The 12,009-nt window shown below is 40.0% G+C and overlaps 3 protein-coding genes across 14 annotated transcripts in view; 1 reads left to right on the forward strand and 2 right to left on the reverse strand.

Moving 5' to 3' along the window:
• Positions 1-87: 87 nt before the first annotated feature.
• On the reverse strand, positions 88-4,993 carry LOC108557189 (large proline-rich protein BAG6). 6 transcript variants are annotated; one of them, XM_017913623.1, is made up of 15 exons: positions 4,817-4,989; positions 4,464-4,534; positions 4,286-4,403; positions 4,160-4,227; positions 4,014-4,093; positions 3,753-3,953; positions 3,453-3,689; positions 3,265-3,391; positions 3,013-3,201; positions 1,947-2,954; positions 1,376-1,885; positions 1,150-1,314; positions 960-1,091; positions 678-834; positions 88-597 (listed from the first exon to the last, which is right to left on the reverse strand). In XM_017913623.1, the coding sequence occupies exons 2-15, from the start codon at positions 4,524-4,526 to the stop codon at positions 389-391; spliced, it is 3,264 nt and encodes a 1,087-aa protein (XP_017769112.1). In that variant the 5' UTR covers positions 4,527-4,534; positions 4,817-4,989; the 3' UTR covers positions 88-388. The 6 variants fall into 6 exon arrangements, with proteins under 6 accessions (XP_017769112.1, XP_017769114.1, XP_017769113.1 ...); XM_017913625.1 differs by having other exon boundaries at positions 1,947-2,560; positions 2,690-2,954; positions 4,014-4,227; XM_017913624.1 differs by having other exon boundaries at positions 1,947-2,575; positions 2,690-2,954; positions 4,014-4,227.
• Positions 4,994-5,076: 83 nt separating this feature from the next.
• Positions 5,077-6,594, forward strand: LOC108557191 (magnesium-dependent phosphatase 1-like). 2 transcript variants are annotated; one of them, XM_017913628.1, is made up of 4 exons: positions 5,077-5,298; positions 5,360-5,417; positions 5,886-6,107; positions 6,162-6,594. In XM_017913628.1, exons 1-4 carry the CDS (start codon positions 5,241-5,243, stop codon positions 6,322-6,324), a joined length of 501 nt encoding a protein of 166 aa, XP_017769117.1. In that variant the 5' UTR covers positions 5,077-5,240; the 3' UTR covers positions 6,325-6,594. The 2 variants fall into 2 exon arrangements, with proteins under 2 accessions (XP_017769117.1, XP_017769118.1); XM_017913629.1 differs by lacking the exons at positions 5,077-5,298; positions 5,360-5,417 and adding an exon at positions 5,432-5,786.
• Positions 6,595-6,788: 194 nt separating this feature from the next.
• LOC108557182 (protein-methionine sulfoxide oxidase Mical) overlaps positions 6,789-12,009 on the reverse strand; it is a 41,994-nt gene continuing 36,773 nt past the window's right edge. For 3 of the 6 annotated variants that reach the window (XM_017913611.1, XM_017913608.1, XM_017913607.1), the window contains 7 exons: positions 8,661-11,744; positions 8,506-8,535; positions 7,947-8,061; positions 7,732-7,882; positions 7,350-7,630; positions 7,172-7,286; positions 6,789-7,050 (listed from right to left, as the gene is read on the reverse strand). In XM_017913611.1, the coding sequence (XP_017769100.1) occupies positions 6,963-7,050; positions 7,172-7,286; positions 7,350-7,630; positions 7,732-7,882; positions 7,947-8,061; positions 8,506-8,535; positions 8,661-11,744 (3,864 nt within the window). In that variant the 3' untranslated portion in view covers positions 6,789-6,962. Of the gene's footprint in view, positions 7,051-7,171; positions 7,287-7,349; positions 7,631-7,731; positions 7,883-7,946; positions 8,062-8,505; positions 8,536-8,660; positions 11,745-12,009 lie in introns of those variants that run through there. The other 3 variants (XM_017913609.1, XM_017913612.1, XR_001890850.1) reach the window with 3 other exon arrangements.

Below are 12,009 nucleotides of genomic sequence, written 5' to 3' on the forward strand. Positions count from 1 at the left end.
ATGGTACTCATAACATATACAAATACAGTGCGTGTTCATCATTTATTACACAACCTACTTTATATTCTTAAAAAATAAATTGAATTGTCAAAATGAGAGTAATTATAGAAGCGGCCTCCTCCGAGGTCCGCGACTCAATTAAATACAGCTGCTGAAATAAATAATTATAATGTATAAGAAAATTATGCGAAACGCGAAACTTTATAAACCCTTCTTCTGTATCACTGGTACAACACGTTAAGTCGTCTCAACCGTTCGTATTCATGTCCTTTTTCCATCCGTTCTTCCTTTTTGAAACAAATTGTAACAATCGTCGAATTAAAAAGTAAAAGAATAACGTATTGTAAAAATGTTCTAATATGTATAAATATATTTCGATCGCATTTCTCTACTGCTGTTTGTTAAAATAGTTGGATGCGTTCGGGAATCGATCCGGCGTGAAGTCCTCGTTATCCTGTATGTTTGATTGTACTCTGGTCCTGAGCAGTTCCCGGTAAGCGGATTGGATGTTAAGGTCGTCGCCTGCTTCCTGGGCTACCTCTTCCACGTTATTTATGGTAGACAATCCCGTCGATACCACAGCCCTCCTTATGCTCTCTAAACAGTAACGTGTTTCATAATATTAGAAAACTACTTTCTAGCAAGAAATCTGCCACTCTGAACAAACTGTCAATTACCTGCTATTACTTGCGGAAGGCTTCCCTGTGGCTTTGGACTAGTTACAATCTTGCGTCTCTTGCTGGGCATTCCCGATAAATAAGCGTCACTTAATGGCGTTTGCGGATTTTGCCGCCTCTGCCCTTGACTATCCCTGCTTATAATAGGCACCCAATCCTATGATAACAAAAATCTAGTATTATACCCCAACATTTGTGAATTGCATTTTATGTTTACTATGCATCCTGTGAGATGTATATTAAGTTCTAATAGTGTTGTTGCATTGATGTTTTTTTACTTACGTTGGGAACCTGTCCATGCCAAGATTCCGATCCTACATCGACTGCAGGCAACTCATTTTGACTATCGCCCAAGTTTATTTGCACCGCACTCGAACTGCTTGCCTGATCTACATGCTCCTCTGTTTCCATTTGCTAAAAATAATAACCAACGTGAACATCCCATATTTTATCTTTTTCTTCATATAATTACCTCCACATTGGTAGCAGTAATTGAATCAACGTTTCTAATGATATACTGCTGCAATGAGCTGGTAGGAACGCGCAAATTTGTAATAAACTGTTGCAATTGTGTTCGAACTGCTAATATTGTCCATTGCTCGACATCTTGCGGAATATAACCTTCCATGTACCGGGACTGCAAATTATAAAAATAATTAATATTTCTCATTGCAAAAAACGGTTTAGATGAGACTGACCAGTATACTCATCAGGAGGTCTTCGACGCCTCTTTGACCATTACTGCTAGCGTGTAGGATCAAAGCGCATATATGGTGCATCAACATCTGAATCTTCAAATATAACGATTTTACAGAGGTCGAGGATCTGGATACGGCGAGCATAATGATGTTTCGCAATTTCGAGCCAATTAAAAATTTCACTGATCTGACTAAGTCGATGTCCCCTTGAACAGGCAACTGGCTCAAATGATCAAAGAAAGGTTGCATTTCTTCGAGCAATTTGTTCACGCCCCTTTCAAGATTGTCGGGCGTCGGAGATCCTTCCAAAATTCTATCCAATACGAACGTACGAAGCTCATTGCGCACACGAATGAACGGTTCGACTCTGCCCGAATTCAGAGTCACCAAGTCGCCTATTGTCAAGTTTTGCGACAAGAACATTAATAGATCATTGAAGATTCCTTCTCCGTGCACAAATTCGGCAGATAATAGATCTGCAAGTGTTGGACCTCGGCTTCCGTCACCGTTCTATCATTTGAAAAGAAAATGTTAACTAATTGTTATTGTAAATTTTGTCAAATAGTCTTACGGTTGGCAAGGTAGTGGATGCGCTGGAGAGATTTGTAAATATCTGGTGAAAATTCGGTTGGTTGGGTGTTGCTGTTGACGCGCTTGTTGTAGGTGGTGTTCCATTGGATCCTGTGGAAGCACGTCTATCGTACATATTCTGAAGCGAACTCAAGACGCCTTGAACTATGTTATACACTCTTCCAAAGTTGTTGTTGGTGTTGCCATTCGTTTGGGCGCGGGCGTTATTATTGTTGCTCTGGTTCCTAAGATGAGCTCTTCGTCGGTGCGAGATGTGATGTGAACTGCAGGGGAGGAAGGGGTCGAATCCCTGCATGGCATGCTGAGATAAGTGGACGTGAGGTCTGGGTGTACTGCGAGTATGTGTGGATGTAGTGGGATTGGTTTGCGTGTTGCCTCGAGCCTGCGAATTCTGTCCGCTCTGATTGAGAGCGGATTCTGGAGTTTGCGGGCTGGTCGTCTGTGATTGCTGCGTGGAAGCAGGAGCGGTGTTCGCGACATTAGTACCGCGGTTCACAAACTGGTTTGCCATCTGAACGAAGGTCTGAAACAGTTCCGGCGGTGGTGCTCCAGCGAGATTTGCACGTCCAGCTTCTCCTCCTTGATTGGAACCACCTAGCAATGTGGTAGCTAAAGAATCTATTGTAATACTATCCGGAGTAACTTCCATAAACAATTCCACATTGGGATTTGAGCCATTATTACTAGAAGCTGCATTCGAAGCATTGGCAGCTGGAGCGTTACCTGTTTGCCTATTGGTGCCTCCGCTTGCAGACCTCATAGTTCTAATACCGATCGGGATTGTTTGGAAACTCAGTATATTCGGATTTATCGATATATTCGGCCTAGCATTACCACCACCAGACGATGGAGGAGTTGTTGTCGTAGCCTGTCCATTTACATTCGCATTAGTAGCATTACCATTTGCAGTAGTAGCATTTCCATTGGTAGTACTCGTCGGCGTAGAACTGTTTTCATTTGCATTCTCAGGACCAAAATTAATTTGTGCCTAAACAAAAATTAGTACATTAGTACACTCACTTTCGACTGTAGCGCTGTATAATCACCTCAACCTGTATTGGAAACCCGGCTTGCAACACTGCCGAATGCTGTATTAGTATTGGAATACAAGATAAAGATCGAGGAGGAGGATTTCTAACCATAAGTAATATGTCACTAAGCGAGTGATAAGCATGACCCAACAAGTGGAAAACTTCAGAAACACGAGTGATCAGCAATTGGGTTGGTCTTATGTTCTAAAAGAAATAATACATTTAATTTACATAATTCGCTGCAATTTAAAAGCAATATGTAATTACCGGTTGCTCAACAACTGCATCTTCTCTCATAAAGTTTTGATACCTTTCCAAAAATGGAGCAAACCTCGTTTGCAGTCTAGTCAATCTATCCAAAAGTTCCACCATGTCTGAAGGTCGTGATGCGCGCCTACGAATTTCAATATTATTACTGTTATCAATTCTATATTCAAGTAAAGTGTTAATCTCACTCTGCAGTATTAGTGGTATTGGCATTGGTTGTATTATTTGTAGTACTGCTCTGTGGCTCTCGGTTTACTTCAGCAGCCAAGTCTTCAGTAGAGGAAGAAATAGGTGTTGTATCTGGCGTTGAAGATCCTGTCGAGCCTTGTGGAGATATTTCAGGACTAGAAGATTGCATAGCATCGGCTGCTGCATCTGATGACGCTGTCACTGCCTGCGCACCTTCCTCAGATCCAGTGGGTCTTCTAATTTCAAGTACAATTTATTAAATAAAAATATATATATATAGAATGGTCCTAGAAACGAACCCTGAAGTTTGAGCTAAATTTTCCTGAACTGCTTCCAATAAAGTCTCTTCCAATGGTGCAGAGTCGCCCCTGGGCACAATAACTCTAGCTTCAAAAACTGGAGTGACTTCCTCTTGTGGTTCTTCAGGTGGTACAACATCTGCAGGGCGTGCAGTTGGATTCTCTAAGATGTTCAGAATAGCTTCCACCCTTCTTAACATTCTGCAAAACAAAAATCAATGAAAAAAGGGTACTTCAGAGACAATATACAATGAAAACTACCTTCTGGCCACATTCAGTCTACTTGCAGCCAGACTTTGTGATGGTGGTGGCGAAACTATATCGAAAGGCTCTACCGGAATCTGCATGGAACCAATATACATTGCATTTCCTCTACCCATTGGTGATTGGGCACTTGCAGTACTTACGTTATTTGAGCGCTGCGTTTCAGATGGCGGAGCTCTCTCCACCAAGTGAACAACCTTTCCATTAACATCTAAAAACAATATATTCAGTATGATTCATCATATTGTAAACTTATAAATTGAACATACCAAACTCATTAAGCTTTGCTTCATCATTTAAAACGCGCCCACAGTATATAATGCGCTGGGTCTCTGCTGGAATGTTCACAGTACTTGCTATTTTCTCTTTGAACTGAGCAACTGTAATCTGAAATATGGAGTTATTAATTGATATAGAGTTTTATGAATGTTATAATAGTCTACTTACATCCTCTTCCACTGTGAATTGGTGATTCTGGGAATCCAATGTCCTCACTGTTAGCTCAATCATTTTCCTGTCTGACAATAAACATTAATTAATATATTGGTTTTATTGCCTGGCAACTGATCTACTGATCTAAATTTCTCAGGAATCTTGAATACTCTTATAATTTTTATGATTCTTGTAAGCACAGAACATTCTTATAGGTTAAAGATCTGAAGCATTGAAATGTGATAGAAATGAATAGTTGATTACAGTTGTTCAGATGTGTGTATGTATAGGAACCAATGAGCACATATGCATATATATATATATATATGCATACATATATATATATACGAAATACAAAAGAAACTTGCCTATATTTCAGGTGGACACAAGAGTCGAGTTTCTTCTTGAAGCTTATAACATTAGCGAGAAATAACAGATGGGTACAATTGGACTGTTATCAATGATGGAATGGGAACACTTCCAAAGCGAACGGGCAAAGATTTTTGCAATTGGAACACTTAAAAACGTTAATCACGCCTAAAAAACTCACCAAAATGGCCTACACCTGTCAAAAGTCAGGCCTGCCAATGTGCGAAATATGCATTCAGGTTATTGATCAGCACCCGGGCAATTACATAATATTGAGCAATGTTTCGCTGTTTATTAATCGATAAAAGTAGCTGTAACTTTTGTTACTACGTTGATGCACGTTGCACGAGTGAGGCAATTTAAAAAAGTTGTGAAATTCGCAAATTTTCAATACGCTTATTGATTTCTGTACCAACCAAATAAATGTTTAGAAAGATGTCATCATCATTCAAAAAGCCGAAACTTTTGGTCTTCGACTTAGGTATATAATGATAAAACCATTGAGTGTCAATGTCATGTAACGATTTACTTTTATCTTGCAGATTATACCCTGTGGCCATTCTGGGTGGACACTCACGTTACGCCTCCCTTTAGAAAAAGGTAATATTGAGGTTAATTCAGTAGATGATCATCAATGCTATCCATATGTTTAGCTACATATTTCCACATATTACAGTATAATTGATAGCACAAACTAACAGTGACAGCAGAAATAAAAGGTTCAAGATTTCTGCAGCAGTGATTCTTAACCATTGGGTCTTAGTTTCAAAAAGTTAAGAACCACTGATCTAGTCCTGATATTGACCAGACTTGTTCAGCATTTCCCATTGGTTGAGCAGGCTTAAATGCAAATGCGCGACAAATAAACAGTTGCCAATGGGTGCTGTAGAGACGATCATAAAAACTTCTAAGAATTATAAAATGAAATAGCATAAACATGATTTTCAGAGAGGAAAACAATGCAGAAATGTATTTATAATTTGTTCTTTCTCAATACAATAGTATTGAGAATTTGATGTGTAGAAAATATGTATAACAGATTTTTTTCTGTTCTTTTCATTATGTCAGTACTTCAGGTGAAGTTTTGGATGCCCACGCGCAGAAAGTTAAACATTATCCGGAAGTGCCAAGAGTGCTGGAGACGTTGAAAAGGCAAGGGTACATCTTAGGTATCGCATCCAGAACCGGAGAAATTGATGGAGCAAATCAACTACTCCAATTATTCAACTGGGATAAATATTTTACATACAAACAAATCTACCCAGGTTGCAAAGTGAACCATTTCAATAAGTAAGACTTCGCCATCTTCTGAATGTAAACATACGATATTCAAATTATTTTTAGGATAAGAAAAGACTCGGGCATCGAGTTCGACGAGATCATATTCTTCGACGATGAACAGAGGAACATACAGGATTTGACGAGGAAGGGCGTCATGTCGGTGTTGGTAAAGTCCGGAGTAAATGCGAAGGTCGTGGACGATGCCATCGCGAACTTCGGCAGCTGAAGACTTCGCAGATTTATTGCTCAGCACGAGTTTAGTAATAATAATATAAAAGCATCATTTATTATTCACACAAAAAAAAACAACACTAATATCTGCATTCACAAAATAAATCTGTACAATAATTACAATAATATATTATTTATATCAAAAAATACAATTCACACAGAAAATCACAAGGTTTCTTCTCTTACTAGAATATAATCAATTGTCAATAAGCTTTGTAACCTTAACATTATATTCGTTTTAAAAAAATATATGTATATCAGACTAGTGGAGAAGTTAAATTTTATATAATATATTCTTGCTATATAATATATAAAATAATGTAGAGAAAAAAAAAGGAGGAAATAGAGAGAAATAGAAAAAGAGAGAGAGAGAGCAAACTGAAATCGTGTTAGCGATTATTATAATAATAATTATATTATAATAGTATACATCATCAAAAACAAATTGAAAATAGCTTCTAAATTCTCGAGGCACAATAATATTTTTTTCTTGTCGTTATATGTATGTATATGTAATTATAAATGAGCAAATAGCTGACTCTCAAAATGTCTTGCGTCAAACTCTTAAAAAGAAATACGATTAGGAAAACTGAATTTCAGTTACAATTTACATATGAAAATAAATTAACGATCCTATTCTTCAGCGACCTTCGCGATTGGCGTTAAAGATATTCCTTTTGCAAGCATCTGTTCTTCTAAACCCCTGTCCTCTGCGTTATACCTACAAAAAAAATATCAGCGTTAATGAAAAAAAAAATGCGAATAATTCGAGCGTTAGAGTTATGGTAAACAAGTAAAGTTAGGCAAGTTAATAATAGTTACGAGAGGGGCAAAGTTAAGACCTTTTTCTATCATCCTCCAGGAGTTTAGTGAGTGAATCCCTTTTATTTACAATATCCAACATCTCTTTAATAATACTGCCATCAATATCGGCGTCCTGCTGCGTTTTGTGACCCTCTGAAAAAGAACGATTCGGTTACAGATGACCGCAACTCAAACACAAAATAACGTTCGCTTTACGTTTATCCAATCTCTCCTTGAGCTCGTGCTGAAGCCTCGCGTGTCTATCCTCCAACTCGATTTCTTCCGCGCTGATGTTCAGCTCCCTTTCGTACCTCCTCAATTCCATCCTATCACGCATCAATTCGAACCACTCTTTAAGTAAATCAGTCTCATCGCGATCGGCATCCGCGGATTCGCCACGCAACGCCTTCTCCACCTTGACTCCCCTCGACTCTAATTCGCGTGTCTTCACCTCGGTCTCCTCCAACTTCCGCTGAATCTCCTGAGCCAAGCGATGTCTGTTGATTGTTGATGGTTAGTCGACGACGGTTAGTTGTAAGTGGAATTTGATTAGATTCGATTAAACTAGACAAATGTTATGAATTGGAATGATAATTACCGTTTCAGCTGCGATTGCCTCGCCGCTTTTCGAGCGCTCCGACCGCTCCTCTTGTTTAGACTGCCCATGGAACAATCTTTGGATTGATCTAAAGTATCGCAACTCGAACGATCCGCACATTTCCAATCCGTATCACAATCCGAACTGTCTTCTAAAATATCACCAAAGTTAACATTATAAATACAAATACACACAAACAAATCGTTGGTATTTACCGAAACCCTTGTTTTCCGGATAGTTGGCGGGAAGGGGCGGTACCGGCGGAGGCGTAGGAGCCCTCCACATTTCGGCAATGCTATTGGTCCGCACCAAACCTTCTTTTATAACATCCTAAAATAACAACATAATTTAAGCAACAAACAACAACAGATACGTGTACAGCTACAACTTAATCAAAATTATATAACAACAACGAGGTGAGAACAAAAAAAAAAGAAATTAGTAATAATTAAGTTAATTCGTTTCGTTAACGTTTATGAAAAATGCAACATCAAATTCTGTAATACTGTAGTACTATATATAGGAGAGTGCAAACATCAAGTGTTTATGCTGAAATACACGTTCAACATTTTTACCATGCATACCAAAGTGATTTTTTTCTTCTTGCGAATATTCAAATAAAATCTACTCAAAATAAAACAAAACCGTAATAGTAATGATAATAATTGCACTGCGTCTAAGCAGGCGCATGCCGTCTGTTAGTTTAAAAAAATCGATTACGTAATAAGTCCAAATTACACAACAAATAAAATAGTAATATACTGAAATCCTTACGCTCTCTGTTTGCCGTAGATCTATGCAAGACTGCAAAAACAAGATAATCTTCAATATTTGCCAATAGTAGAATTTTCAGAAATGTAGTTTTTTTTTTAGAAGCATATGTATAGATACGTTCTATTATTTCGATTTGTAAATAATTAAAGTCATACCTTGGATTTATCCTTGGACTTTGGTGATATTCTGGATAGGAAGCTACCCTTGTTACTGCCGCTATTGGCATCCTTCTTCTTTGCGAAAAGATCGGTGAATATCTTGGTAATACTTTTCCTTCTCTCTCTGTCTTTCTTCTTTTTATCCCCTTCCACGGACGCAGCTTTCTGACTGGTGCTCTCCAGCAAATTGGAATCTGATTTAAAGCACTTCTTATCCCCGCCATCCTTTTCGTTGACCTTCTTGATGCTGAATAGTTGCTGCCTCGTTATTTCGGAAACGGACTTAGTTCTCTCCCTATCACCTTTGCTGTTGCACATATTGAAATGATCTTCGCCGCTCTTTGATCTTCTAAAGATGTTGCTCTTCTTCGTCGTGCTGTTCGGATAGAGCAGAGAATTTCGTCGTTCAGTATTCATGACCAACGACTCGATGCTGTCCTGGATATGAACGTCGACATCGTTGTTTTCCTTTCCACGCCTTATCCTTTGTCGGAGTTTTGCCAATTTCTCTTCTGGACTTAGACCAAGATCCTCGTCCGAAAGTAGCCGTGCTCTGGCTCTTGCATCCTGCTTCAACTTCTCCACAACTCTCTTGGCCTCTTCGTTCTTTAAACGAGGAGGCGCTTTCGGCGTCTTAAACTCATCGGTGATCGCCTTGTGAATATCAGGAAGGCTGAATGCTTCCGTGTTATTACTGGATTCGGTGATCATGTTGTCTTCCTTTAGGAATGGCGTATGCACACTGAAAGGTCGGATGTTGGCCTGGTTAAACTTCGAACGAGGCGCAGGTTTAGGTTCGGGCGTTGATGTAGCAAATCCACTGAAAGCTCCGACAGTCTCCGATTTTTGAAGCACGTTTGGAGACATGGTGGATAAGAGAACATCGGGAGTAGCCAATTTACCAATTTCCGCCGTTGCCGATTTAGTGAGTTCGAAAGCTCTGTTCGGACTGGGACTGAAAGAACTCCTATTCCTTCGCTTTCTCTCCAACGATTTGTTCTGTGCCTTCATCTTGTTCATGACCATCTCTTGAACTAGTTTCTTATTAACATCCCGTTCGTACTCGATCTGCTGCTTGAAAGTCCTCACCGGAACTGCGTCTTTTTCTTCCTGAATTAGGTCTGGTTTAGGTGGACTTCCGGACTTGCTCTGACGACGCGACTTCCTTATGTCGATCGAGTCTTTGGCATTTCCGAAATCAATTTTTGATTGTAATCGCTGACAATGCCGATCGAATTCTAATTGATCGTCTTTGCGTTGTTCGTAATGCTTCTTCATATCCTTCTTCACTTGCGCTAATTTATCCTCCAACCTGAGCTTCCTATTCATCTCAGACTCCCTCGGTACATCGATCTCTTTCGGTGGGACAATTTCGGTGACGTTCTTAACAGTTGAATCACTGCAAGTGTTCTCCTCCGTAGTCGTTCCAGCTGCATCCACAATCAACAAAGAATCCTCTTCGGGTTCCTGTAAATGTTGCTTCTCCTTCAACTTTTCCAAATCGGTGGCTTTCAAATCGATTACCTCCGCGCCGAACGAGTTCTTTTCGGAATCGATCACGCAGTAGCCAGTGTTTCTGGATACACTGGACACATCATCGAAGTCCTCATCAAACGTGGCTTTAATCCTGGGATTCGTTGCTTCCGCTATATTCACCATGTACGGTGTTAAACTATCTTCCGCTATATCCTCTTCGTCGTGGAATTGCACGTATCCGTTGTTTTTCACCTCGAATAATCCATCGTCGCTACTCTCGGTGCCGGTATCCATGAACTCGATGTTTAATTCGAGGCCAGGATTGAGGACACTCGTAACACATTCTTTCATTGATGGAACTTCAGATTCTTCTTTGTTCGCTGACGGTTTCATATGTTCCTTTGGCTTTTTGATTTCAGGTTTACTGGCTATCTCCAGATCCGTGTTGAGCTCGTAATCCAATTCACCCGAACCCATTTCATCGTGCGCCCAATCGGATAGTTCCGTTTCGGTGAGCACAGCAGTCAGTTGATCTTCGTTCATCGAAGGACTGCTTCTTCCACTGCCAGCATCCTCCACCTTCGGTTGATCATGATGTACCGAATGCACCGAATTAAGAATCAAGTCATTATCCATCTTTGGTAGAACCTTGGGTTGATTTAAAGTTTTCTTTGCTGCCTTTGTAGATTCGTTTATCGAACTTGGCTGGCTTTCTAATTTGATATAGTTAATATCAAGGCTATCGAGCGTTATATTTTCTTTAGCGTCGATATTCTGAATTTCCACGCGTGGGATATTGTTGAAGGCCTTGACGCTGGGCGATTTTTTAATATTCGGTTCAGATTCGCTGCTGCTGCTACTGCTGCTGGTCGAATCGCTGGTGGAGGCTGGCTGCTTTTTCTGCAGAGACCAATCGATTTGAGGTACAATTATCGAAGTTTCGTGCACGGGACTCCTCGGACGGCCTTCGGTTTCATTAACGACCGGAGACACGACCGGGTCGATTTTTTTCTCCTCCGCTTTAGGAACTACTTCTTTGGAAACGGCATTGCTTGGTGTAGGGGACACCGGCTCTTTAGGCTGCGAGGCTGACTTTAACAATTTCTGGCAATCGGATATGGTCGAGTGGAACGATTTGAATTTGGAATCCAAAGTCGAAGCGCTTCCGGATTTTTGAATGCTATTGATACTGGGAGCATCGCCAAGCAAATACTTCTTCTTCAGTTCCAACGACACTTTGGTAGCAATTCCGCCTGTGCTCTGGGTCCTGTTCAATGCATAACCTCCTTCAGATCTCAGAAGGTGCGGTTGAGGTGTCGGTTTCCTAATCGGTGTCTGCACGAGCGGCACGAATTTGAGTTCAATATCCTTGCTTTGGGGCTTGGAGAGTACGGTCTTCTGGATTTCTGTGGACGTGACCTGCACCTTTTTGGGTGGTATGTATTTGCCCCTCGTCTTGGTCACAAACATATCATTAAAGACGATTGCTGGAACTTCCCTCGTCGGTGTCGGATCATCTTGCGCGAATTCAGAATCAGTGGATATTTCCGTTGCCGAATTTTGCACCTCACTCGAGGAATCCGTGCTGCTATCATCAGACGCAATCTAAAGTCAAACAATAAAATTCATTAATAACAAATCTCTAAATGCATTATTTGTAACGCATGCAACTTGCACAAATAATTGTATTCATCTTTTAACAAAAATGAATAAAATTATTCCCGCAAGAAATAATAATAATACATCTAAAACAAACACAAAAGATTGATATTAATCAAGCTTAGTGGAAATTTCGTCTTCCGAGAAATCATCCTCATTCCTTTAACTCTAACGAAGTCTTAGATAGGCCTTAATTGTATGTTAAGCAACA

Source organism: Nicrophorus vespilloides, unplaced genomic scaffold, assembly GCF_001412225.1.
Source record: "Nicrophorus vespilloides isolate i.1.1-1 unplaced genomic scaffold, Nicve_v1.0, whole genome shotgun sequence".
In the NCBI taxonomy this organism is placed as follows: Eukaryota; Metazoa; Arthropoda; class Insecta; order Coleoptera; family Silphidae; genus Nicrophorus; species Nicrophorus vespilloides.

Coding starts and splice junctions, on each gene's coding strand:
- LOC108557189 (XM_017913621.1), bottom strand. CDS start 4,526: ATGATTGAGCTAACAGTGAGGACATTGGATTCCCAGAATCACCAATTC. Junction 4,404..4,463: donor AATTCACAGTGGAAGAGGAT/GTAAGTAGACTA, acceptor TCCATATTTCAG/ATTACAGTTGCTCAGTTCAA. Junction 4,228..4,285: donor AGCAAAGCTTAATGAGTTTG/GTATGTTCAATT, acceptor TATTGTTTTTAG/ATGTTAATGGAAAGGTTGTT.
- LOC108557191 (XM_017913628.1), top strand. CDS start 5,241: ATGTTTAGAAAGATGTCATCATCATTCAAAAAGCCGAAACTTTTGGTC. Junction 5,299..5,359: donor ACTTTTGGTCTTCGACTTAG/GTATATAATGAT, acceptor TTTATCTTGCAG/ATTATACCCTGTGGCCATTC. Junction 6,108..6,161: donor AAAGTGAACCATTTCAATAA/GTAAGACTTCGC, acceptor AATTATTTTTAG/GATAAGAAAAGACTCGGGCA.